Source organism: Hippopotamus amphibius, chromosome 9 (genome assembly GCF_030028045.1).
Source record: "Hippopotamus amphibius kiboko isolate mHipAmp2 chromosome 9, mHipAmp2.hap2, whole genome shotgun sequence".
Taxonomy (NCBI): domain Eukaryota; kingdom Metazoa; phylum Chordata; class Mammalia; order Artiodactyla; family Hippopotamidae; genus Hippopotamus; species Hippopotamus amphibius.
Genome location: NC_080194.1, coordinates 120,946,043 through 120,973,110, shown reverse-complemented (window position 1 = coordinate 120,973,110; position 27,068 = coordinate 120,946,043). Strand labels below are relative to the sequence as shown.

General features: G+C 48.6%; 3 protein-coding genes across 17 annotated transcripts in view; 1 reads left to right on the top strand and 2 right to left on the bottom strand.

Annotated features, from left to right (window-relative positions):
* The window catches only part of LUC7L (LUC7 like), a 122,590-nt gene that overhangs the window by 21,066 nt on the left and 74,456 nt on the right, over positions 1-27,068 (top strand). For 14 of the 15 annotated variants that reach the window (XR_009055375.1, XR_009055378.1, XR_009055376.1 and 11 more), the window contains 4 exons: positions 2,688-2,864; positions 5,222-5,310; positions 7,571-7,600; positions 7,986-8,153. Coding sequence is in view for 11 of the 15 variants with exons in the window: in XM_057747987.1 (XP_057603970.1) it covers positions 2,688-2,864; positions 5,222-5,310; positions 7,571-7,600; positions 7,986-8,153 (464 nt within the window). In the remaining 4 variants the exon portion in view is untranslated. Of the gene's footprint in view, positions 1-2,687; positions 2,865-5,221; positions 5,311-7,570; positions 7,601-7,985; positions 8,154-8,859; positions 9,204-27,068 lie in introns of those variants that run through there. The other variant, XM_057748000.1, reaches the window with a different exon arrangement.
* On the bottom strand, positions 22,646-23,359 carry HBQ1 (hemoglobin subunit theta 1). Its single transcript, XM_057748010.1, has 3 exons — positions 23,261-23,359; positions 22,923-23,127; positions 22,646-22,821 (listed from the first exon to the last, which is right to left on the bottom strand). The coding sequence occupies exons 1-3, from the start codon at positions 23,353-23,355 to the stop codon at positions 22,693-22,695; spliced, it is 429 nt and encodes a 142-aa protein (XP_057603993.1). The 5' UTR covers positions 23,356-23,359; the 3' UTR covers positions 22,646-22,692.
* On the bottom strand, positions 25,265-26,037 carry LOC130860139 (hemoglobin subunit alpha). Its single transcript, XM_057748007.1, has 3 exons — positions 25,920-26,037; positions 25,609-25,813; positions 25,265-25,484 (listed from the first exon to the last, which is right to left on the bottom strand). Exons 1-3 carry the CDS (start codon positions 26,012-26,014, stop codon positions 25,356-25,358), a joined length of 429 nt encoding a protein of 142 aa, XP_057603990.1. The 5' UTR covers positions 26,015-26,037; the 3' UTR covers positions 25,265-25,355.

The following is a 27,068-nucleotide window of genomic DNA, read 5'->3' as shown; positions in this document are numbered from 1 at the left end:
TAGTAAGTGCTCTTTGAACTCCAGCTGTGGGCCAGGCACTTGTCTAATTGTGAGCAAGCCGGAAGACGCCCTCTTCTGGTGGAGGCGGCACTGCTGCGGGGAGGCGGGCCAGGCAGAAGGAAATGTGAGCAATAGATAAGATTGATTCCGATGAAGACGATTCATTCCAATGAAGACGGGTGCACTTGGGGTGCAGGGCATATCCAGGTAGGGCAGGGGGACCCTGGAAGGCCCTCAGCTGAGACCCAGACTGAGAAGGTTCTCAGAATGGTGGGTGGAGATGAGATGGCACAGTGGGCTGCACCCAGGGCAGGGCTAGTAGTTTCAGTTGTTGCTGCACCCCTGGCTCGTCTTGGTGCCTGACACGTAGTAGGAGCTCCTTGATGATGATCTGAAGACATAAATTGTGCCAAATGCCTGTGGGTATTCGAGTGAGGCCCACTGAGTCAGTGACATGTGCGTGAGGAGTCGCAAATCCTGCATAGAAATCCTGCACCAGACCTAAACCTTTGTATGTTTGGGAAATTTGTGTTTACATGTAGAAAACAGGCTCCTTGGATTGCTGACAGCTCTAGCAGGAGGGTCAGAGGGTCAGGAAGCTCTGTGGCCTCTTAGCAAGTACTGAGGCCAAGCCTTCCTGCTTTGAAGAGCAGAGCAGACACCAGAAACCCATGAGATGGCTCTGAGATTTGTGCATAGGCTGAAATAATTGTTGATGTGGGATTCAGCACTTGGATGTCTGCCGACAGCCAAGAGAGCAGCAGGATATGGGACGTGGTGACAGGTGCAAGGACGCTCAGGGCAGAACTGGTTGTAAAATGAGAAACCATCGGTAACCTAGAAAACCGCCTATGAACGTACAGCCGTGTGCCCCTAAAATGGAATCCTGCAGCAGTGAACGAACTGGACATATTTGCCTGGAGTAGCCGAGAGAGAGCTCCCCGCAGCGCAGGTGGAAGAAGGACCTGCAGTGCTGACAGGGGACTGCTAAGTGCGCACACGGTTTACAGGCCCATGTGTGCATGAAGTATAGAGACAGCACTGAAGATTATGCTGAATGCTTACGGATGCCTCAGGGGAGGGAAGGGGCTGGGACTAGAGAGGGAGACATCGGGAACTCCATTTCCATTGTAAAGTTTTACATCTTTCATTAAAAGAAAAAATAACCTTAAGCAGAAGTGCTAAATATGGTTGAGTACACAAGTTATTTGTGATATCATTCTGTCCCTTTCTGTGGGTTTGAAACTCTGAATGCATTCCTCTAATATCTTTCAAAATTAATTCTAATTATGCTGAGTGAAAAAAGTCAATCCCAAAGGGTTACATAGTGTGTGAATCCATTGTATAACCTTCTCAGAATGACTAAACGTAGGAGTGGAGGCAGATTAGTAGTTGCCAGGAGTCAAGAAGTGGTGTGCTGTAGAAGGGCAGCGAGCAGGACCTTGGTGGTGATGGGTGTCCTGAACCTTGACTGTGTCACTCAGGGTCCTTTCTGTGAGGTAGCGCTATAGTTTTTAAAGATCGAGCCATTGGGGGAAACTGGGTAAAGAGCGCACAGCACTGCTCCATATCATTTCTTAGGATGACCAAGCAGCCTTGCCTGCTCCTAAGTGGTGGGAAGGGCGCCCCTACACCATCCTGTCTTGTTCCGTAGTTTTTAGGAAGGCCTGTGGGGGGCACTCAGGTGACAAGGATGGGGACAGTGGCCAGAGCAAGGGTGCTTTGAGTCCTGGGCATGAGAGTGCCTGTTTTTCTGCATTTTTGCCAGTTTAGTGAGTGACATGATGTCTTATTTTGATTTGCGTTTCCCAGGAAACGTTTTGAATGTGTGAGTTGATGGAAGATTACTACATTCAGTCTTCCCTTTAAGGAAAAATGACTATTGAAATGCATTTCTTAAACCTAGATTTTGAAGAAGTGCTTTAACTGGAGCACAAGTAGCAGTAACCATGTTCTGATTCATTTTCTTTTGTATTTCGTGTATTTTGCTTTGAGGCCGTGTGACTTCTTGTGATTAAACTCAGACTGCACTGGCTGCAAGAGGGAGTGTGCTTTGTTCTGTTCCATTAGGCACACTTCCGTCTTTGAAGAGAGTGTGTAATGTATTTGTCCTTCCAGAATTTAGCTTTTGGGGCTGCATTGGGATACAGTTTCCTGGACATTGGGACACTCTCCGTGGATGTTTCTGTGTTTTTTACTTGTCTGTTTGGTTTACTTTTTTTCTTTGTGTTTTTAAGGTCCCTGTTGAAGATTCTCTCCTTGTTTCTTTGGTCTTCATAGAGTGCTCCATCATAGCAGGGACTCACCTTCCCCACTGGCCTTTTGGCCTTTTAGCATCCTGTGTGTCTGAGTGTTCTGAGTACACCTTGTTGCTTTAAAATCATAACTGGTAGTTCATTTCTTAAACAAGTAAAATTGGATTGGTTACAAGTATTTGAAGCTTTGTAAATGATTCAGTTTTTTAAAGTCATCTCTAGGGAATTCCCTGGCATTTCAGTGGTTAGTACTTGGCACTTTCACAGCCAGGGCCCAGGTTTAGTCCTTGGTCAGGGAGCTAAGATCCTGCAAGCCATGTGGCCAAAAAAAAAATCATCTGTATAGTCCCTTCACATAGTTCCATTTTAAGAGTTGAGTAGACGGTGGCATTTGAGTAAACCTCCCTTTCATCATCTCTTCCCATTCTCCAGGAAGAATACAGGAATTCCATGCCTGCATCCAGTTTTCAACAGCAGAAGCTGCGTGTTTGTGAAGTCTGTTCAGCCTACCTTGGTCTCCATGACAATGACCGTCGTCTTGCAGACCACTTCGGGGGCAAGTTACACTTGGGGTTCATTCAGATTCGGGAGAAGCTCGATCAGTTGAGGGTATGTTAATGTGTTGTGTTTCTGAAGAAACCTGAAAAGTTTTGTGATTGTCTTTGCTTTTGACATGTCTTTGCTTATAGAAAAGGTGGGTTTTTTGTTTGTTTTTTGTTTTGGGGGGGTTGGTGGGGGTACTAAAAACCTTGTGTTCTGATGGTAAAATCATGCCTTGGTTTTTATACTTGAGTTTTACAGTGAACTACTCAGATTTCATCAATATGTTCCCATAAGAGACCTAAGATCTCAGAATCCACCAGGGCCTGGGATATTTATTTAGTCTGCCACCCCTTGTTTACAGAGGAAAATGGCAGGAAAGAACGAGAGAGTTCTTGCACCCATCTGAAAACACTTCTGTTTGGAGGTGGGAAAGAGCCAATAGTCTGTAGTTTTTCTTCTTGGTCAGAGGTGGACACGTGGAGAGTGGTCTGGCTAGAAAGATGAGAAGGTGATGGGGTTTTTTCTGATAGCCCTGCCCTACCACTGGACACCTGTGTCCCTTCCTTGGGGCTCCTCCTTTTCCTGGATTAAGCTCTACAACATTCAGCATCTTGGGTACAGACACTGAGGAGGAAGGTTACACAAGCTAGGGATATTTTGAATTGTCTTCTTCAGGCTAATGGAGCCTTCCCTAACTGTGTGCTGGGACCCTGCAGTGGGATGCTGGGAAACACGCAGGCCTTTTCTCCAGGTACCAGAATCTGTTGGAAGGACAGACACATGGCACTTGACCATAGGACACCACGATAGTCAAGGCCTTGGGCCTAGTGTGTGCCCAGGGTGGAGCAGCGGGTTGCAGGGCCCTGCACCCAAGGAAGGTCGTAGGTGATATGTAACTCCGCAGTGGGAGAGGGAGCTGGGTGGTAGTCTCACCACTGGTCTTGAAACATTTTGCTCCTGTCCTCCCAGTAGAATTTTGAAAAATTGTATTCTTTGTCACACATTTTTAAATTGGAATCTTTTTCTTGTAAGTTTTTGGGTGTAAAACATGAAAAATATTTTATATGTAGCCCATAAAATATAAATAAAAATTTGGTATCAACTACAATCCACTCTGAAAATCTGCTCCTTAGCAGTTGGAATTGTCACATTCCCATTTTCCTTTAAATTGTCTTTCCATTCCATAACACCCTAGAATTTTGTCCTAATACTTCTTATACCTGAAAACTTTTTGGTTTTTTTCTACAGATGTACCTTTGCATTAGAATACATTGAAACTTTTCCCTGAAACCTTTAGAATTTAAGTATTCACCTGATCGAGAAATCATATTTTGTCATTGCAGTTATGAGTCGTATATGGTTGATAGGACAACACAACTAAGTTACAAATTTGGGTAAATAGCAGTTAAACTATCAACAGAAAATGTATTTGAAAGTACACCTCTTGACAATAAGGAAGGTGGGAGTTCTGTGCCCTAATCAGAGATGGCTTCATTCACAGTGGTCCTGGGGGTGTGCACCCCTCCACGCCATGCACCAAGGTGGACACTGGGTGGAAGAGTGAGGAGGAACCTAGTGTTTTAGGGAGTGGGGAGGATTTGGGAAAGGGGTGATGTCTGCACACAGAGACAGAGCTGGAGGAGGCGAACGGGAGCCCAAGTGCCTTCTCTTCCTAGGGGCCTGGCTCCTGTCCGCCTGAGATTTAAGGTCAGCCTTCATGCCCTTTCGGGCCTTCCCGGCTTGAACTGCGCCCCCCCCCCCCCCGCCCCGCTTCAGGGCCTTTCCTGGTGTGGGGGGTGGGAGGGGTATTTAAAGGCTCTGAGTTGAGTTTGGAGTGCTCCGAGCCAGCTGGTGGGGATGGTGCTCTTGGTGGGGGGAGGTTTCTAGGCTACCTCCTGCCAGTCACCCTTCCCCATCCACTGCATTCACCACCACCCATTCCGATGAGACATGTGGTGCCTGCTTTCCCCGGGAGGCCCTCCCAGCACCCTGGGACAGAACAGGCTGCAACTTGGTGGGGAAGCTTGGCTCCCCTCATCAAGATGTATTCAGTCAGATACATGTGTCCTCTTTTACATGAAGTTTGTGGAGTCTTTGGGTAAAAAACTTTCTGGATTGATTTGAAGCAATATGAGAAACTTTCTGTGACTTAGATGTACAGCACCTCTTAGAATATGTAGTTTGTCACTGAATGTATAAAATGATAAAGCTGTATTTTTCCCCATGCATTTTCCATTGTTTAAGAGGTTTTAAAAATATGAAGAAGAAGAAAAAAAAAGAATTGTGTTCCTGTTCTCTGAGTTTCTCTTAGGTTCTTAAATTGCCAGTATTGAGGTCACGTAAAGGTCCTTTTTGTTGAACAATGTTTACACCCTCGTGTGTGACTTGCTCCTCTCCCATCTTCCAATTTTTCTTTTATTTAGAAAACTGTGGCTGAAAAGCAGGAGAAGAGAAATCAGGATCGGCTGAGGAGGAGAGAGGAGAGAGAGCGGGAGGAACGACTGAGCAGGAGGTGAGCACATGCGGCCCAAGGACAACCCACTTCTTCCTGCCAGCACTGCTTATTGCTTGTGACAGTTGAGGTCTGCCAGGTACCTGGGTGGCCATTGAAAGAAAAATAAGAAAACACGCAGCACGTTCAGTCAAGCGAGGTTCTGGCTGGTCCAGGAGGACCTGTGTGCACAGGCGTGCAGTGTGGACAGGCCACTCCAGTTGCTCAAGCAGCTGTGGCCACCTGATTCTTACCTAGAAAGGTGTGGACTCCCTGGTAGGGGTGGAGGGGGAGCTGTTGCACCACCAGCAGGACAGGCAAAAGCAGAAACTCCAGAGAGGAGTGTGTTCTCAAGCTGTCATGCCTGCTGTGGGCAGAATTCACCAGGACGGGCCAGGTGTGGGCCCAGTGCTGGAGGGTGGATGGTGGAAGCAGAGGGAAGGTGAGCTAGCTGCAAGGGTCTGGGCCAGGGAGCTGGCAGTTTGTACCCTGTGAGGGCAGGGAGGGAACCGTGTGTTCTGGGGGTGGAGCTGATAGGATTTGCTGGTGGCTGGATGCAAGTTTTGCAAAGAGGGAGTGGACCTGGCTCAGTGTTTCTGACCTGGAGTGGCCTCTTAAAGAGGTGGAGAGATTGGGAGCAGTGTGTTGGGGGTGAGGAGGAGGTGGGGAGCTGAATTTGGCTCTGGCCATATTCGGGTTGAGATGCCTAAGAGACATCCAGGTGGAGCCCCAAGTAACCACGCTCTCATATTGGGCACAGAAACTGGGCTTTCCTAGAGGAATTCCGTAGTGAATAACTGCGGACAAATAATCATTTATTGTATTTTTTGTGTTTCTTCTGATTATTTTAATTATCTAACATTCTGATTATATATAGACTCAAACAATGTAAAAATATACTAAGCAAAACACGTAGGTGTCTTTTTTACACAGAGGTGACCACAGTCGCTGGGCACGTTGTGTGCATGGGCACATGTGGGACTCTCATCGTCTTTATTCGTTCATCCGTCAGTGGATACTCAGGCTGTTACCATGTCTAGGCTATTGTAAATAATTCTGCAGTGAACATGGGGATGCTGCTATCTTTTTAATAGTCATGACCTTCGGGTAAACACGCAGAATCCGAATTGCGGGATTATATTGTAGTTCCATTTTAAATTTTTTGAGGAACCTCATAACTGTTTTCCATGGTGGCTGCACCAATTTATATTTCCACCAACGGTGCACAAGGGCTTCCTTTTCTCTACATCGTCACCGACATGTGTATTTCTTGTCTTTTTGATGACAGCCATTCTGACAGGTGTGAGGTGATATCTCGTTGTGGTTCTGATTTGCTTTTCCCTGATAATTGGTGATGTTGAGCAGTTCTTTAATGTGCCTGTTAGCCATCTGTATGTCTTCTTTGACAAAATGTCTATTCAGGTCCTCTGCCCGTTTTTTAATCTTTTTTTTTTCCTTCTTGTGTTTAGAATTTTTTAATGTTTTGGGATATTAGCCTCTTATCAGATACATGATTCGCAGATATTTTCTCTCATTCATTTTATTGATAGTTTCCTTCACTGTGCAGAAGCTTGTTAGTCTGATGTAGTCCCACTTACTGACTTTTGCTTTTGCTGCCTTTGCTTTTTTAATTTAAAATTTTGATGACTAAGTTTTTATAAAACTTTTGAACGAGTACTCTAGTGATCATCCTTGTATGTGTTTGAGGGTTTATAAAATTTCTTAGAATTCCTGGGATAAAGGAATGTAATACATAAATACTGGTAAGTATTACAAAAATTGCTTTCCAAGGGACTTTGTCAGATCACCCTCCAGCCACATGGTATGTGAGCATCTTTTGTCACTTCCTCCTTCAGCATGTGTTGGCGGCAATCTTGTAGATTTCTGCTTGGAGCAGAGTGTCAAATGAGACCTTGTAAAGTGCATTTCTTAGTTGTTCTTGTATAATGCTTCCCAGGGAGCTCATGTGACACTCAGTGGCAGTGAGCCTGTGTTTGGAACTTGCATGTCCTGCCCAGCCCTGCGCCGGCCGTGTGACTCTGTGTAGCTGAGCTGGTGTCCACTGTGAAGAGTTTGCAGAACCACTGGTTCAACTCAGTGCAGCCTGAACCCTTGGGTGCTGGTCTCTTCCTTCTGCCTCTGAGCAGCTGGTGGCTGGAGGTGGGCCTTATAGCAGGTCCTATGGGAAGTCAGCCCTTGGCTTCACCACTATCTGTAACCCCTCAGCTGTAAGGGATGGGGCTGTTTTTTGGGAAATTGTTCATCTTATTTTCCATTTTAGGTCTGGATCAAGAACCAGAGATCGCAGGAGGTAGGTTTTCCATTAAGTAAGATGTTCTTTTCCACACGCACTTAATGCTTAACCTCTGTAACTCCACAGTTATTATCTAGTGGCTAGGGCTGGCTGTTGAAAGGCATAGGACGTGGGAGAGACTCAAGTCTTGTTTGTAGTTTGGGTTGGTTGGGGTTTAGTGCAGCGTGAGGATAGGGATCCACTCTCAGCAAGACAGGGCACTGCTGAGGCCTTCTGGGCAGCTGGGAGTTTCCTGGCAAGTTTCCAGGAAGCATCAGTGGGAAGGGTCTAGCCATAGTTACGGAGCAGAGAGTAGTTTGTGGGATTATGGTGAACCCAAGTTGTAAGTGTGTAGTAGGAGAGGGGAGATACCAGTAAAGCATCAGCAGAACATCTGCTGCAGGTCGCGCTCCCGGGACCGGCGTCGGAGGCGGTCAAGATCTACCTCCAGAGAGCGGCGGAAGTTGTCCCGTTCCCGGTCCCGAGACAGACACCGGCGCCACCGAAGCCGTTCCCGGAGCCACAGCCGGGGCCACCGCCGGGCATCCAGGGACCGGAGTTCAAAATACAAGTAACTACTCTGATTCCTTCAGTAGCTGTGTCCAGGAGTGAGCCCCTTCTTTGTGCCAGGGTCTGGGGGCCTGTCATCTGTGGGACAGAGTGTTAGGGCCTTGAGGAGTCCTGAATGGGGCCCAGGGCACTGAGAGTCCTAAGCCAAGGGCAGCAGATGGCTTCAGGGCTGGGACAGTTAAGAGGCTGAGGAGGTGGTCACACGTGGGCATGGTCACGCTCAGGGGCTGCAGACTCACTGTCACTTTGGTACACAGAGGCCCTTACCAGGCTCTGCTTACCTGCATTGTGGTTTTTTAAAGGAAAAACAAAAAACACCACTAATAATCATATTCAGAGACTTACCACTGTTAGCTTTGGTATGATTGATTTTAAATATCTTTTTCCATTGTGTTTTTACATAATGGATCATATTCCTTGTGTGGACTCTTGTATTTTCCTTTGTGCTGTTTACATTATAGTGAAAGCTTTTCCTGTTACTGGAAATCTTTGCAAATGTCACTTTCTAGTGGCTGCCCAGCCCTCCCTGCTCAGTGGATTTGGCACGAGACAGCAGGCCTGGCGCCCTCTGATCTACTGGGGCTCTCCCAGCTGTGGTGGGTCTTGCCCTTCCCTGGCCTGGTGTTGAGCGTCCAAGCTGTCCGTGGCTGAGGAGCAGCCAGGAGGGAGGGCTAGCCCTCGCTGAGCCTCTGGTTCCTGTTTTCCAGGTTCTGCAGAGAGCGGGCCTCCAGGGAGGAGTCCTGGGAGCGAGGGCGGAGTGAGCGGGGGGCCACTGACTGGAGGCTCGAGAGTGCCAACGGGAAGACCGTGTCGCGGAGGTCAGAGGAAAAGGAGGCCGGCGAGATCTGAACGCACACCCAGGCGCTGTAAATAGTGCGATACACGTTTGACACCGCCTAACGTTACCCTTTATATTTGCTGAATACAACTCATCTTTTGTAGTTTAACATTTATATTGTTTTGGAGCTAGCTGTGAGTTTCTAGAGATGTACAGAGTTGCTCCTGTGTTCTGGGTTATGTCGAGTGGGAATAAACAACCTGACAGACTGCCTCCTGACGGCCGCGGTGCAGTCTCTGCTGTCCCCAGTGCACTAGACTTTGCCATGGCTTCCATGGGTTGGGGAACACACCAGGGGTCATCTGAGTTCAGCCTAGAAGTGTGACTTGCCGTTAGACTCCCCTTTGACTTTTGGCATCTGATGTGCTGTGCACCCCTGACCCCCATAATGGCTGGAGCCAGATGTGGACAGTCTGCTCTCTGGGCTACACGTGTCTTTCTGAGGTCCAAGCTGCCCTCTTACTTGTTTGGAGGACTGCCTGTCTGGTTTGTGGTCAGGAGCCTCAGCTTGGCACTCGAGCTCAGATGAGCTGCCATTCCCCCTCTTGGAGTTACTTAGGGCAAAGAAACACCCATGGACAGTGTCCGCATGTTAGACACAAGGTCTTCTGAGGACGGCATGCTGTGCTGACTTTGGGGTCAGGTGTGGTTTGACTCACGCTTGGGGGCTGGTGGTGTTACCCACTTTCCCTCAGCCCTTCTGCACATATTGTGAGACTAAAGTGAGCCCTTCTGGAAAAACAACTGGGAGCTCTTTTCGGGGAGGGGGTGGTTATTTTTGGGGGGAGCTTCTGATGGCCATGTTGTGAAATAGTCACCCCCACCCCTCTGTGCAGAGCCTGCTTGGCTCCCTGGGCTCGTGGATGCTGGGTCTGGACCTTGTGGCTGCCAGCACCGTGGTGTGGTCAAGGGGTCTGCTCCAGGCTCCCTGCTGCAGTCTGTTACCCTCTGGGAGGACATGTGGGTAGTGGGCTGCTCTGCTGCCACGTGGTGGGGGTCTTCCCTGGCCAGTTGTCTCCGCGGGAAAGGAGTGCAGCGTCAGCGGTGTCCCTGCACCCGAGGGGCATTGCCCTGGCCTGCCAGCTGGACTGGGCCAGAACACACTGGAACATACCCTGCTCACAGTGGGAGATCACTGGGAAGCCAGGGGTGAGTATCTGTCTGGTAGGTGGGTGGAGGCGCACCCTTCTGGGTGGGAAGTGGATATAAGTTGGCGGGGAGTAAAGGTGGTCCTGGGAGGGGAGAGGCAAAGGGGGTGAGGGCTGTGGTGGTGACTTCGGGGGCCAGGACTACACAGTTCCTCACACTTCCATTCACCTCCCGAAGAGATGTTTTGGGGTTTTCTGTTTTTATTGTCATGCAGCACACATACATTTATCATTGTAACCATCTGTGAGTCTATAGTTGAGTGGTCACCACCGTCTGTGGAGGGGTGGTTTTGAAGAGGCAGTGACTGTCATAAACATTGTGTGGCATCCCAGGACTTAGGAGGCGTCTGGGGTCCCAGTCAGAAAGCAGGTGCGGCTGGGATCGAGACGCCCAGGAGGGCCTGGAGGGCAGCTTCTGCTCCCCCTCACCTGGACGCTCACCAGTTAGTCCAGGACCGGGGGTGGGAGCTCTTGCTACCAGGCTCTCCAGCATCAGTGCTGGAGGCACCCGCCTGTCTCTTGCACACACCAGGGCTGAGGCGCTGGTTCCGCCCAAGCCTCAGGTTTTCCATGCTGGCCCAACTCCTGGGCTCAAGAGTGCAGCAGACTGACTGTGGCCCTGCGCTCTGGGTGGGGGCAGTGCACAACCCAGGCTGCTCTGAGGTAGCCAGAGCCCACGCTGGGGGGGTCCCAGCAGAGGGCAGCTTCTAGGTGGGGGACCAGAGGGGCCATCTCACTCCTTGTTAGAATACTGACGTAGGGAATCATTTGTTTACCAGGAAAGAGCAGGGAGGCAGGTAGGGAGGTGACTGCAGTCCTAGCAGAGAGTTGGGTCTGCCCGGCCAATAGGTGCAGATCTTCCTGGGGTCCCTGGTCACAGTGGACCCTAGAACCCTCCTAGTCACCAAGTTCTCAGGGACTCTCCCATCTACACCGTGCTTCTGGCCATTGGTGGGTGTGTGGTACCACCTTGTGGAGGTTGTGGGGTTTCCTAAGTACACAGAGGTCCCAGGCTCTCGGGCAGGGGGAAGGGGACTTGCAGCCAGGGGGCAGGGCTGCTTCGGCTGCTCTCCCCTCTCTCTCTGGGGTTCTCTAGACAGGCCCAGAGCTGCAGTGTGTGGAAGGGAGGGCTGGAGTGACTGTGGAGGCCCTGCCACTGTGTGGGAGCCCATTGCATCCGGGGCAGGTCCCGGGTCCTCACTGCGTCATGTCAATACAGGGATATCCTCCAAGGATGTAGCTGGGTGCTCTTGGCTGTGTCTGGGAGCTGGGCGGGATTTCTGAGGGCAGGAGGTGGTGTCCAGCCATAGTTTGTGTGAAGTGGGGAAGGGATGTGCACTAGCAGTGCATTTGGTGGGCCGCCTGCCTGGGAATGGGATAGGGGCCACCGTGGGGCTTAGAACCTGTGGTCCTGCTCTGGGGAGACTGGGTCAGCTACATGGTTCTTGGGCTTTATTACATGTCATTGGCTCCCCCACCCCCCAAACTTGGTTTGGTGAGGGTTTTAAGAATGTAGACTTCTTTTATTATTTTGCAGATAGATTTTTTTGAGATAAATTCTAACATAAAATTCGACAGTTTAACCACTTTAAAGTATATGATTTGTGGTTTTCGGTATAGTCACAATGCTGGGTTATCTAGTTTGTCACTGTGTAGCTTTAGAACGTTTTCATTATCCCAAACCCTGTACCCATCAGCAGTCACTCCCCCTTCCCTCTGACCTCAGCCATAGACAACCGCTGATCTGCTTTCTGTCTCTGGAATCACACAGTGTGACCTGTGACTAGCACCTCTTACTACTGAGCATGGTGTTGGCAGCATTCATCCAGTCTGTAGCCTGTATAGGCTGCTGGTGCTGCTGGTCCAAAGCCCACTGAGAGCTGGACTGTGGGCAGCAGGAGGGGCTCCTGGGAGCTGGGCCGCCAGCTGCAAACCCTCAGCGGCATCTCTCCTGGGACGTGAACTTAGATGCTGTCCGACTTCTTAGTGCAGAGCTCCCAGCTCTTGCCATCAGGACCCATGTGAAAGATAACACTTGTTCTGTTTGGACCTTAGGAAAAGAGGGTTGAGTCCTGTCCTCAGTTGTTGGCACAGTGTATTCCTTCATGTCCACTGCACAGGCCTTGAGCCAGGCCCTGAGACAACCCTTCCTCCTCCCACACGTCCTGGGAACTCTTCAGCATAGGAGGCTTTGGCACCGAGTGGCCCTGGGCATGGGGTCACAGGTGAAAAAGCTGATGGCTGCTCAAGGACTGACACGTCTGCCACCAGGTGCCAGTGATCCCTGGTCAGAGGCAGCCCTCTGCCCCCTGCCCAAGGGCACCTGGGAGCCCACTGAGAAAACTCGAGGGATCCCTGGATATCCTGAATACCCATAGTTGTCTGGTGCTTTCCATCCTCTTTCTTCTGCTCTTCCCTCTTTCCCTCCCTGGCTGGCTTCCTTCCTTGTGTTGCCTCCAGCAGCCTGGCCTGCCTGACTTCCCTGCCAGTGCCCGTGGGGCTGGGGGCTACCCTCCCAAGGAAGTGTGAGGGGCATCGTTCTCATGGTCCAAGAAGGAAGTCACGAGTGGCCAGCCAAGGGAACTTCCCCTACCTGGAGCCCAGCCACCTTTATTTTTAAATTTTTATTGAGATATAGTTGACAGATATTGTTAGTTTTAGGTGTACCATGTAATGATTTGATATATTTATGTGTTGTGAAATGATTTTTTTTGTTGCGATGAGAACTTTTAACCTCTACTCAGCAACTTCAGACATACAACACAGTATTATTGTATATATAATATGACATTTATAATTATGATAATGTGATATATTACAATACAGTATTATGTTGTCCTGGCCCACCTTCTGAGGCTGCTAGCCCCCGCCGAAGTCTAGCCTGCCTGTGAATCCAGGCCAGTCAGCCCTGGGCCTGGCCCAGCCTCTGTACAGAAGAGAGCACAAAACACTTTGTTCAGAGAATGAGGAACAGGCCCTGCATGTGCACCTGGGTCTGGAGATGGCTCCATCTTTTCCCACAATCCCTGTCAGAGGTCTTTGCTCTCTTTGAAAATCACTTGCCACAAACACACGTTTATTGTCTCGCCACTTTTTGAGCATTCAGTGTTCCCAGAACTGCAGTCAAGGGGTCTTATGGGTCTCATCTGAGGCTGTGTTGGGGAAGGATCCTCCACAGGGCGGCCCAGGGCAGCTGGTGAGGGAGAGGGTCTCCTAGCAAAACAGGGAGCACCTTAGTCCTGGGAGTGCCTTCCCAATCATAGCACCAACTAGCAGGGAGGGAGGGGAGGAGAGAGACGTGGAGACAACAGTGCTGATGAGGACATGGGGAACAGTTGGCATACAGCCCAGCAGTTCCACTCCTTTAGACACACCTGGGGGAGCTAAAAGCAGGGACTTAGAAATCCTTGTACACACAATGTTTATGATAGTCACTGTAGCTAGAAGGTGGAAATAACCCAAATATCTGTAACAGATGAAGGGGCAGACAAAACCCGAAGTGTCCATTCCTACAATTGGATATCACTTGGCCTAAAAAGGACTGAAATTCCGAGGCATGTCCAATATGAATGAGCCTTGAAAATGTTCTGCTAAGAAGCCAGATGCAAAAGACCACGTGCTGTATACGTTTCCGTGGAAAGTCCAGAATCAGTAAGTCCACACAGACAGACAGTAGATGAGTGATTGTCAGGGGCTGGGCGGGGAGAGGCTAGGGTGACTGGTAATGGACACAGGGTTTCCTTTTGGAGGATGAGAAGGTTCTGAAACTAGAGAGGGGTGATGATTGCACACCATTGTGAATGTAGGTAAACACCAGTGAATTGTACATTTTAAAATGGTTGAAATGGTAAATGTTATGTGTATTTCGCCATATTAAAAAGCTTGGGGGAGGGATGGATTGGGAGTTCGGGATTAGCAAATGCAAACTATTATATGTATGTATTACTGAATCACTTTGCTGTACACCAGAAACTAACACAACATTGTAAATAAACTATACACCAATAAAATAAATTTTAAATAAAAAGCAAAGCCACACTCAAAGGGAGGTGACCACACAAGGGGAGAACACCAGGAGGTGGGGTCCACTCTAGAGTCTGTCCCCACCATTGTTATTAGTGATACTTCTTTTTACTCAGTGTCTTTTGTCTGAAAGTCATTTGTTGGACCTTTATCCTTTCTTTGGATCAGTAAGGTCACATAGTGTAGTTAACAATGTCCTTGGTTTTGTTGAAACCATGTTGGGGGGGTGGGGGCTTTCCATTTATCACACCCATTCTCTTTTTCTCTCTTTTTTTGGGAGGATTGTTTATTTTAGCAGTGTTTTATACTCTCCATTAGTTTGGAAGTCACATGCTCTATTTCTATCCTTCTGTTCTTCCTGTTCTTACCCAGAATTTATAACATGCATACATAACATGTGGTCGGCTGAATGATAGCCCCCCAAAGATATAGAGGTCCTAATCCCTGGGGCCTGTGACTATTCTTTTATATGGCAAGGGGATGTTGAAGATGTGATTGAAAGATTTTGAGATGGGGATGATTCTGGATTATCCACATGGACCTAATGTAACTGCAAATGGGAGACAGAGGGAGATTTGACCACCAAGAAGGCCAGGTGCTCCTGGCTTTGAAGCTGAGGGAGGGTCCAAGAGCCAAGGAATGCGATTCTAGTAACTGGAAAGGTCAGGAGAGGATTTTCCCCCAGAGCCTCCCGGGAGAGTATGGTCCTGCCAACACTTTGATTTCAGTGTAGAGAAACCGAATTGGAGTTCTGCCCTTTAGAACTGTAAGAGAAGAAACTTGCGTGAAGTCACTAAGTTTTTTTTTTAAGAACTTTTATTGAGATACAGTTAACGTACAATAAACTGCATATATTTAGAGTGTACAATTTGGTATCCCAATTTCCCAGTTCATCCCCCCCCCCAACCCTCCCCACTTTCCCCACTTGGTGTCCATATGTTTGTTGTTGAAGTTTTTGTTACACCAGCAACAGGAAACCGAGTCTAAAGTTAATGAAAACATTGTTTGCCTGACAGATGATACAAGAATTTGAGAGGACTTGAGGGCATTGAGCCCCTTCTTGCTTAGTATTGGCAGGTGTTTTGTGTCTGTGGGGCTTTTTGGTTGTTTTTTGTTTGTTAACTCCACAGACATAACTTTATATACAATCACTGTTTGTGTTTACCACTTTTTCATTCCTTCTTACAGCTCAGACTCCTGAAATATATTCTTCAGTAGAGTCAGGACAGGGTGGGGCAAGTGAGGCACCAGGGGCACCACATTGAAGGAAAAGCCCCTGGGACTTCCCTGATGGTCCAGTGGGTAATACTCTGGGCTCCAAATGCAGGGGGCCTGGGTTCGATCCCTGGTTGGGGAACTAGATCCAACATGCATGCTGCAACTGAAAAAAAGATCCTGTGTGCCACGACTGAATATCCCACACACCACCAGGAAGATCCCACGAGCTGCAGTGAAGATCCCGCATGCCACAACTAAGACCTAGCACACCCAAATAAAGATTTAAAAAAAAAAGAAAAATAGAAGAGCTCCTGCCTGGCATTGTGCAGGGTCTGTGGTCTGGATAAATGATTCTGACTTTTTTTTTTCTTTTTTTTTTTTAATTTACTGGCTGCAATGGGTCTGTTGCTGCACGCGGCCTTTCCCTAGTTGTGATGCTTTCCCTACTCTTTGTTGCAGTGTGGTGGCTTTTGTTGCGGAGCTGGGCCTCTAGGCACATGGGCTCAGTAGTTGTGGCTTTCGGGCTCTAGAGTACAGGTTCAGTAGTTGTGGCACATGGGGTTAGTTGCTTGGCGGCATTTGGGGTCTTCCCAGACCAGGATTGGAACCTGTGTCCCCTGCATTGGCAGATGGATTCTTAACCACTGCACCACTAGGGCAGTCCCATTCTGACTTATTTTTAAGTGCACTAATTCTCTCCGTGACTGTGTTTTGTCTGCTGCGGTTATCCATTGCATTATTTTTGATGGTAATATTTTTCATTTCTAAAAGTTCTTTTTCACATGTGTTGTGTGACCCATTTTATTTTGTGGCTCCCTGCAGATGTTTCAAATCTTGCCTTTAATTTTCTAAGCAAGCAAAGTTGCAGTTGAATCTGACACTTTGGTGGGTCTGTTCTGCTGACTTGTGTGTCTGCTGGCTTTCATGCAGGGTGTCTTTGCCCTGTGTCTGGTGAGTTTGCTAGTCCTGGCTCTTGGTGGCCTATGATGAAGTGCCTTTTTCTAGGGAGGATTTATTTTCCAGGTGCCCAGGGTCTATGAGGGAGTCCAGAATCATTTTACACAAAGTGCACAGCCTGGGAGATTTTGGCAAGGGGAGGACCCCTCTAGTGATACAGACTTGGGCTACAAAGCCACACATGTCAGCATGTGATTTCAGTTTATAAGGGAATTATTTTCCCTTTTCTGCTGAACATCAAAGTTTTTTTGTTTTTGCTTTTTGGTTTTTTTCTTTCTTTGTTTTTTCCAGTCCCTGTGTTTGGGGAAAGGATACCCAGTGGGGTATCCTTTTTAGGGCCCCAGGTTTATGGTGAACAGTCACCTTGTGGATACATCACCTTATACTGGTCCTTTTAACCTGTGAGCCAATGAGGGGAAAAAAATCCCAACTCACATTTGCTAGTTTTGGCACATATCTCAGAACCCAGGTGTTTGGGTGCTATGACACCTCTCTGAGCTCTCACTTTTACTTGGTTTTTGGTCTGAAAATTCCTTATCATCTTGCTTGCCCTTTGTGCTGTTGAGAAGATGGAAAGCATCTTCTCCAGCATTTTTTTAAAGATTGATTGATTGATTTATGGCTGTGTTGGGTCTTCGTTGCTGCCAGAGGGCTTTCTCTAGTTGTAGCAAGCAGGGGCTACTCGTTGTGGTGTGCTGTCTTCTCTTGTGGAGCGTGGGCTCAGTAGTTGTGGTGCACGGGCTTAGTTCTAGTTCTGTGGCATGTGGGTCTTCCTGGACCAGGGATCAAACCCTTGTCCCCTGCATTGGCAGGCAGATTCTTAACCACTGCGCAACCAGGGAAGTCCACAGCATTTGTAATTGTCATAAATGAAGCTGTAGCCTCTCTTCTTGTCAGATTGCAAATGGCAGCTCAGAGCAGTAAAAGCCTTGGAGCATGACAGTACCCAGAGGCCTGAAGGGAGGATTGAGTATATTTCGAGGAGAGACTCCCCCCAGGAAAGACAGAAAAAAATGGGCAAAGGCCTCAGGTCCACAGACCTGACAAAGAACTCCACCCTGGGAAAGTGGGTGATTCTACAGAGGAGTCAAGGTGGAGTGAGCAGTGTTCACCTTCACTAGTAAGGAGCTAAATGTGTGCTGCCGAGGGGGTGCAGGCTCTGCCTCCTACTAGTGAAACTCAGGAGGGCAGTTCTGGCAGTTTTATCAAAAAGCCATAGCAATGGGCATGCCATTTACCAGAAATTCCACTTCTGTAAAAATCCCTCAAGGAAATAATTATGTTTGTACATAGAATTTTTCTACAAAGACTCAGGGCAAGGTTTCCTGCAAATTAATTGTGAAAATGAAAAACACAGAAATGAGGGCTTCCCTGATGGTGCAGTGGCTTAAGAATCCGCCTGCCATGCAATAATTACATCATAAGTTCTCAAGGAGAAGCAGTCTATTGCAAGGACCTTCTTTGCTGCCAGTTATCATAGGCTGTTTTAAGTTAGAAAACTGAATAGCAACACTGAATACTGTAGAAATGCACTTTGCTTAGTAATACTTGAGTTGTTGCAATATTTGATTATCCATTTGGTTGTTAAAGAAAAATTTGTAACTGTAATTGATGGTTGTTGCCATAATAGTATATTGCCTGTATTTCTACCTCTAGTAATGGGCTTTATGTGCTAGATTTTAATATCCTTGAGCCTGGGCAAAGTACACAAATCTTTGTGAAAGAAACATGGTTTACTTGCACAAAACTGATCAGTTTTGAGAGATCGTAAATGCCCTTGAAGTGGTCTTTGTGGGTGTGAAACAAATGGTGAGAATTTGAATTGGTCCCTCTTATTATAGTATTGAAATTATGCCCTGGTTTTATATACTTCTATCAATAAATATTGTGATACTTGGGGGAAAAAAAATCCACCTGCCAACGCAAGGGACATGGGTTCAAGCCCTGGTCTGGGAAGATCCCACATGGCGAGGAGCAGCTAAGCCCGTGTGCCACAACTACTGAGCTGACACACCGCAACTACTGAAGCCCACGCACCTAGAGTCCCTGCTCTGCAACAAGAGAAGCCACCGCAATAAGCAGCCTGCATGCTGCAATGAAGAGTAGCCCCCACTCTCCACAACTACAGAAAGCCCGTGCACAGCAATGAAGACCCAATGCAGCCAATAAATAAAAATAAATTAAATAAATAAATACCTTTTAAAGAAAAAGAAAAACACAGAAATGGAAAATCACTCATACCCCTACCACTTTCCTTTTCTGAGATTAGATAAGTATACTGACAGCTGTTTTCTCTGCCTCTCTAGTCCCATGCCCGTGAACTGCTGCCATCACTTTGTGTTATTTTAAGTTTTCTTGTGATTATGTCAATATGAACCTGGATTTATTCTCTACACAGTGACCTACTGTGTGTTTTGTTTCATATATGTCCTGGCATTGTTCAGTGGCTGTGCCCAGAGGCTGACCTCCCTGTGTGCCTCTACCATGATTTTCTTTAAAGATTTACTTTACTGAAGTATAGTTGATTTACAAGGTGTTAATTTCTACTATACAGCAAAGTGACTCAGTTATGCATATATATATTCTTTTTCATGTTCCTTTATGGTTTACCACAGGATATTGAATGCAGTTTCCTGTGCTGTACAGTAGGACCTTGTTTATCCATCCTGTATATAATAGTTTGCATCTACTAACCCCAAACTCCCAGTCCATCCTTCCCCCATCCCTGCTTCCCCCTTTGGTAACCACGAGTTTGTTCTCTATGTCTGTGTGTCTGTTTTTGTTTTATAGATGAGTTCATTTGTGTTATATTTTTGATTCCACATGTAAGTGATAACATATGGTATTTGTCTTTCTTTTTCTGACTTACTTCACTTAGATGATAATCTCTAGGTCCATCCAAGTTCCTGCAAATGGCATTATGTCCTTTTTTATGGCTGAGTAGTATTCCATTTTATGTACGTACCACATCTTCTAAGATCCTGCATGCTCCAACGAAGATCCTGTGTGCTGCAAGACCAGCACAGCCAAAATACATAATTAACTATTTTTTAAAAATAGATAACCAGTAAGGACCTACTAAAAATATATATACATATGTAGTTGTGAGGCAAATTTGGTTATTAATATTGAGTTATGCAGATGAACAAGGTGAACATGAGGTTGATGTAGTCATTGGAACATCCTGATGATTGAATTTTGAGATTGTCTTTCCCTCTTATTCCAGAATAACTTTTTGTGATAATGATAAATTATATACTGATATTTGATGTAGAATTATTTCTAGGTAAAGAAATAAAAGAAATTTAACCTTTTTTAAAAAAATAAAGGCTACAGCCAGTGGTATGCTGGAGCCTGCTTGTATTGGCTCAGGTTACGTCGTAGCAATTTTGAGAGCTTGTTGTTAAACACAACCACTATTAAAAATTTTAAGTTACAGTAATTTACAAATAAATAAGTCATGTGAAAAACAAAGGTAATAAATACTGAAAACCAGTTACTTCCTAATTATGTTGCTACAGTTTACTATCTACACTCATGTCTCCTGTATCTGGGCAGTGGAAATATGACACAGTGGCAGCTACTTATACAAAAAAAAAAATTTTTTTTTTTAAAGGTAAAACTGAACCATATATTTTTTTTTCCCCACCAAGCCGGCACCACCTGTAGTGGAACTGCAGAGTCTTAACCACTGGCCCGCCAGGGAAGTCCCTATACTGCTCTTGCTAATTTCCCGTTCAGTGATAACCTGTTTGATAGCCTGGAATCAGCCGTGATGGCAGTATTCACAGCAAGAATCGGCAAATGCTACAAATCAGCTCCCATTTTGTTTTTCCAGAGTGCCAGTTATTAAATACTTACCATCCCACAACTGTATACAACTGAATTACCCTCCCAAAAGGTTATACTCAAACTTCCACCAAAAGTGTATTGGATCTTGCCTTTTTAAATATTTCCATGACAGTTGTCTTATTGTTAGTGTGCATTTTAATTTGCATGTCTTTGTGCATCTTTGCAAATGTCTTTTGGTCATTGGTACACTGTGAATTTCCTGTTTCTCCTTTGGCTTATTTTTCTATTGGGTTGACTGGTGTTTAAAAAAAAAAATGTAGAGGGTAGGAAAAAAAGAATTCAGATCTTGTAAAGAAAAAGATAACCCTTTGCTCTTTGTATCAGATGTTTTTCTCCCAGTTCCTCTTTTAACTTTGTTTATGGTGTCCTTTCCTCCCATAGCAAGGCTTTTGCTCTTTATATCATCCAGTGTGTCCACTTTTTCCAGTGACACTTTGAGGATACCATTTCTTAAGAAAATCTCTCCAAGGAACTTCCCTAGTGGTCCAGTGGTTAAGATTCCACACTTCCAATGCAGGGGGCATGGGTTTGATCCCTGGTTGGGGAACTAAGATCCCACATGCTGTACTGCATGGCCAAAAGAAAAAAAAAATCCAAAGGTGCCTAGAAGGACCTGGAAAACTACCGTATATGCTGCCTTGTCACATGTCTGTGTGGGGCTGTTCTGCCTGTGGGTGTTTGCACCTGTGTGTGTGGTATGCCTATTCCCTTTTTTTAAAAAATAAATTATTTATTTATTGGCTGAGTTGGGTCTTCGTTGCTACGCATGGGTTTTCTCTAGTTGTGACAGGCGGGGGCTACTCTTTGTTGCGGTATGCGGGCTTGTCATTGCAGGGGCATCTCATTGCAGTGTCTTCTCGTTGAGGAGCATGGGCTCTAGGTGCGTTGGCTTCAGTAGTTGCGGCACGTGGGGATCAATGGTCGTGGCTCGTGGGCTATGGAGCGCAGGCTCAATGGTTGTGGCGCACAGGCTTAGTTGCTCCGTGGCATGTGGGATCTTCCCGGACCAGGAATCGAACGTGCGTCCCCAGCGTTGGCAAGCAGATTCTTAACCACTGTGCTACCAGGGAAGTCCCACCTATTCCCTTATTCACTGTTTCGTTTTCCATGCTTTCAGTTATCCACGGTCAACCCAAGTCCAAAAATGTTACATGGAAAATTTCAGAAATAAACAATTTGTAAATTTTTAAATGTGCAGCATTCTAGTCTTGTGATGGAAATCTGTCTATCTGTGAAATTGTGAAGAAGGAAAAAGAATTCATGCTGTTTTGCTATCGAACTTCAAACTGCAAAAGTTACATCCACAGTATGTGGTAACTGCTCTGGTGTTGAGATGGCATAGGCATTAAATTTGCGCAATAAGATACTTTGAGAGAGACAGACCACATTCACATAGCTTTGAGAGAGACAGACCACATTCACATAGCTTTTATTATAGTCTATTGTTATTCTATTTTACTATTAATTATTGCTTTTACTCTCTTATTGTGCCTAATTATAAATTAAATTTACTATAGATGTGTAAGTATAGGGGAAAACGTAGTATGCTTGGGGTTCGGTACAATCTGAGATTTCAGGCATCCACTGAGGATCTCAGAACGTATCCCCCAGGATCAAGGGGGATTCCTGGCTGTGCGTGTGTCACAAGTCTGCTCTTGGATGGGACTCCCATGCCCTCCATTTGTTTACACAGTTTCCCCACGTGTCAAGTGGGGACTGAAGAACAATGGATACACTGGGATACACAGGCAGGTGCAGCAAGTGTGGAGTAGTTTTTTCTGAGGTTTCTGTGATGACCGTGATTGATTTTATGAGGAAACATGTTTTAAAGGAAGACGCTCAGAGGTCTGTCTCCTGAGAAGTGGGGAATGTGGGCAGGGCTCTGTGTCAGCTCCCTGATACGCCTTGTCCGCTGCTGGAGCCGCCTCTTCCCACCGGGTCCAGAGTCTGGCAAAGGTGCCTTTGAGCCCAAGCCTCCCGGTTACCCCAAGTCCCCAACACGTTCCGAAGGCGCAGTTCCGGTCCGCGCCGGCAGAGGCGCCGGTCCCTAATTCTCTCTCAGGCTGTCCCGCTCGGTTCTAGTTGGATCTGAGGTGTCCGAAGCCGGCAGCCCGGAGGAGGGTCCGGCCGCGCCAGCTGGGGCCCATGACCCTCCACCTGCCACCCCTTCCCTAGTGGCCGAACCCCCGGGTCTGCACTGCCAAGTGGCCGCGCCAAAGGGCATGGTGAGTTGGGATTTACCATATGGGATTTGGGACCCGCTGTCCGGTCTTGCCTCAGGCTGCCGGGGGTCGGGAGGCGTCCGCGCCGGGGTCTGACAATTGGGGATGTGCCACTCGGGCTTCCTCAGACCTCGCCTTCGTTTGGGAGGGGCGGCCCAGCCCCGCCCCCGCCCCCGCCGGTCGGCCCCCGGCGCGCTCCCCTAGAGAGAACATGCGCGCAGCTGAGGCTTTGTTCGCTGCCTTTACTCAAACACTGGAGCCCCACGCGACCACCCTCCCAATTTAGCGACAGTTGGGGGCCAGCGCCGAGATCACGTGGCTCAGAAATTTGTCCAGCGAGGCCTGCATGGCGGGGCTGAAGTCTCCCGGGTAGTGCCGGGCGAGGGTCACCAGCAGGCAATGGGCCAGCAGCTGCGGAGAGAGGGAGTGGTTCCCACGCGGGTGCACCCCCCCTTCCCTGACAGTAGCCTCCTCCCCCGCAGACAGGGGTCAGGCCCCGCCCACGAGCTCACCTTGAAGCTGACGGGGTCCACACGCAGTTTGTGCGCGTGCAGCTCGCGCAGAGCCGACAGGGCGCCGGGCAGGTCGTCCAGGTTGTCTACGGCGAGGGTCAGCGCGTCGGCCACCTTCTGGCCGTGGTCTCTGACCTGGGCGGAGCCGGGGCTCAGGTCCAGTTGAAGGAAGTAGGTCTTGGTGGAAGGGAAGGCCAAGAAGGTCCTGCGGGAAGAACGGCGAGTCAGGCGCGTCTTGGGGTTGGGGGCTGGGGACGAAGGGCGCCGGATGGGTGGGGGACTCGTTCCCGAGCGGGCACAAGGCAGGACAGCCGGGAGGCGCTGGGGCCTGTGCGCACCTCTCCAGGGCCTCGGTCGTGTAGACGCCGACGTTGCTCCCCAGCTTCAGCCACAGCGCGCGCACCGCAGCCCGGTCCGCCGCCGCCAGCACCATTGTGGAGCCCGGCCCGCCGCGTGCTCGGCGCCTTGGTGAAGCCCGGGCTTCACCTGCGCCAATCGGCCCGCAGACCCCTTGGCCTCCGGGGGGCGCCGCGCGTCTGGTCTCAGAATCTGGCCCCAGGGTCCGGAGCTTTCCACGAAGCGTTTGCTCCGACCTGGGGCTTTCCCAATCGCCCTGGACCCCGAGGCCCCTATTTTTGAAGTGTTTACTCTATGGAAACGAATATTTAGTGTGTATCATTAATATTAGGTCGCCCTGAATTTCAGCATGGATTTTGGCATTGAACGTTAGCTTATTCTGCCTTCCTCCCCTGTCTATTATGACACCTTTCTGAGTCTATTTTCTCATTTATGGTATATAAGCAAAGTAAAATTTTCTCCTTCCTAAGGTTGTCCCTGATTCATAGCAGACGCCTCTTTCAGGACAATGAGCTTTTATATTGAGTGCCTAGGATATATCCCAAAATAATAGCTAATACCTATGCAGTACTTATTCTATGCCAGGCATCACTATACATCCTTTTTTTAAAAATTGTGTTGAAATTCATATAACATAAAATTTACTGTCTTAGCCATTTTAAGGTGTACAATTCAGTGTCTTTAATTACATTCAGAGTGTTGTACAACCATCACCACTGTTTAGTTCCAGAACTTTTTCTTCAACCCAAATAGAAACTCTGTCCCCGTTAGCAGTCAGTCCATAACCCCTGCCCTCCAGCCCTTGGCCATCACCAGTCTTCTCTCTGTCTCTGTGCATTTGCCTGTTCTGGACATTTCATATGAATAGAATCATGCAATATATGGTCTTTTATGTCTGGTTTCTTTCACTTAGCATGTTTTTGAGGTTTATCCATGTTGTAGCATGTATTGACACTTTATTGCTTTTTATGGCCAGATAACATTCCATTGTATGGACAGATCACGTTTTGTTTGTCCACTCATCTGTTGTTCCCACTTTCAGCTTAGGCCCTCATTTTTCCTAATAATAAAATAAGGAAGACTGCCTCTTACAGAGCTCATACTGTGCCACCAGCTATGCTAAAAGCATGACACACTGAGGCAGGGAAACTGCCATCGCATTTTCTGAGGATGACACTTGGGCCCAGGGGTGAAAGGACACTGCACTCCATCAGGGGCTTGGGGCTGGAGGACTGCCAGAACTGGACGCCTCAAGCCACAGACCCTAGGGGCATTCTCTGTGGGAAGGAAGCATGTTGGAGTGCAGGCACCTCGGCCCCACCTCTCCTCTCCACTGCTCCACTGGGAGGGGAGTCAGTGGGCCTCAGGGAGATGCAGTGGATCCTGAGCTGGGCCCTCCAAATCGGACCTTTAGACCCTCCATGGCTCAATGAGTGTCCTGGGGGTGGGACATACCAGGTGAAAGGGGTGCCTCCAGGAAGTTGCCTGGATCTGCAGTGGCACCGCTCATCCCCAGTTTCCTCTAGACTGTGCATATACTTGGGAGGCATTTGATGGGGAGGAGACACTCAGTAGGACTCTGAAGAAGTGTGATTTCTGTGTTCTCCCCACTGCCCAACTCTGGAAGGAGCCCTGGGGAGAGCTCCAGGTCCTAGGCTGGAGGTCCACCAACTCTCAGCACAAGCGTATAAATGTAAAGACAGAAAACAAATCCACCATTTGAGCAAACCTGTGATGAATATGCAAGGCTCTGGAATGAGTTCAGGAAAGGGAATGTACTCAGCAGATCCCTCCAGGGTGAGGGTTGGGGCTGCCCAGAGAATCCCAGGCAATGGCAGTAGGACCAGCTCCATCCCACTCTATCCTGTTTTACCCTTCCCTCTCTTTGCCTGCCTCAGAGAGTTCCTTGGTCTGAGCCAAGGTGAACCACCCCCACCCCTGGCACGGTTCGCAGACACAGAGAACTGAGGCTACAGAGGCTGCAGCCCACTCAGACTTTATTCAAAGATCAGGAAGTGAGGGTGTGCAGAGCACAAGAGGGTCCCAGGCCAGGGTAGGGATCGCTGAGGCTCCAGTTTAACGGTATTTGGAGGTCAGCACGGTGCTCACATTGGCCAAGAACTTGTCCAGCGAGGCATGGGCCGCAGGGGTGAAATCACTGGGGTGGTGGGCAGCCAGGGTCACCAGCAGGCAGTGGCTCAGGAGCTGCGGAGAGAGGGGGTGTCAGGGGGTGCAGGGTGGGGGGTGCCACCATGCTCCACTTCTGGAACCACACTGCATTCTCTGCCCTGCTAGCCCAGATCTCTCCTGGCCTGGCCCGCGAGCTCACCTTGAAGTTGACCGGGTCCACACGCAGCTTGTGGGCGTGCAGGTCGCTCAGATCGGACAGGGCACCGGGCAGGTCATCCAGGTGGCCCACAGCTTTGGTCAGCGCATCAGCCACCTTCTTGCCGTGGGCCTTGACCTGGCTGGAGCCGTGTGATAGGTCGAAGTGGGGGAAGTAGGTCTTGGTGGTGGGGAAGCTCAGGAACATCCTGAGTGGAGAGGAGGCAGGAGAGCCGGGCTTAAGCCGGGAGGCCCAGGACAAGGATGCGACGGGGCATCCAGCCCCAGTCCCAGCCGGGCGGATGGGGTGCTCACCTCTCCAGGGCCTCTGCGCCATACTCCGGCGCGTGGTTGCCAACCTTACCCCAGGCGGCCTTGACGTTGCTCTTGTCGTTGGCAGACAGCACCATGGTGGGTTCTTTCTGAGTCTGGGTCAGGACCAGAAGCGTGCGGGGCTGGGAGTGTGCGAGCCTTTATGCCTGGGGCGTGAGGGGCACGCCCGACTGCGCCGCGCTCATTGGCTGGCGCGATGCGCAGCTGGACCCGGACAGCAGGGGGCGCACGGCGCATGGTCTGCGCATGGCTGGGCGGTGGGTGCTTCGCTCCCAGTTTGCAGAGAGACCCGGAGACTCTAGCCATGGTGCTATCCCTTTTACAGGCTGCTTCCCGCCGGCTGCGATCACTTTTCCCGGAAGTGGTATCCTGGCCCCAGCTGGCGGGAGACGCTTTGTGGAGCGGGATGGATGCCCGCCCTTCCACCCTTTAGAATCCCTGAGGAATGGAAGGGAATAGGTCAGCCCGTCCCACCCACCCTGGACCTAGGCTTGGCACACGCTGGACGTTTTAAATTTGAGCAGAATCAGTGAATGAATGGGCGATTGAGTGCGTCTAGTCCAGGCCAGAGACAGATGTACACGCGACATGCGCGTATCGCACATGTGCTCAACAAATCCCTCCCGAAATCCCTCCTGCTTTCAGCCTTGGTTCTTCCAGACCCCATTCTTTACACAACCATTGAGTGCCAGTCATGGAAGGAACAGATACCGATACCGAGGTACAGGACTTGTACTGGGGGACTCCGGCTTCAATTTTCTTCTTCCACGGTGGTAGTTGCTGCACCTCTGTTTTTTGGTTTTTTTTTTGGGGGGGGGGGGTTGGCCGCGCCTGTGGCATGCTTGATCTTAATTCCTTGACCAGGGATGAAATCCGTGCACCCTGCAGGGGAAGTGCGGAGTCTTAACCACTGGACTTCCAGGGACGTCCCCACCCTGGCGCTTTTAAGGCAAGATTTGAGGAACATTTCTCAGCCTATGTCTTATATTCATAATATGGGAAGATCTCTCACACAGATAGAAGGAAAAGACAAATGACTTATGAGAACAATTGACAAAGGATTTTAACAGGAAATTAACATAAATATCGAAATGACCAACAAATATATGAAGTCAGACACAGCTGAATAAA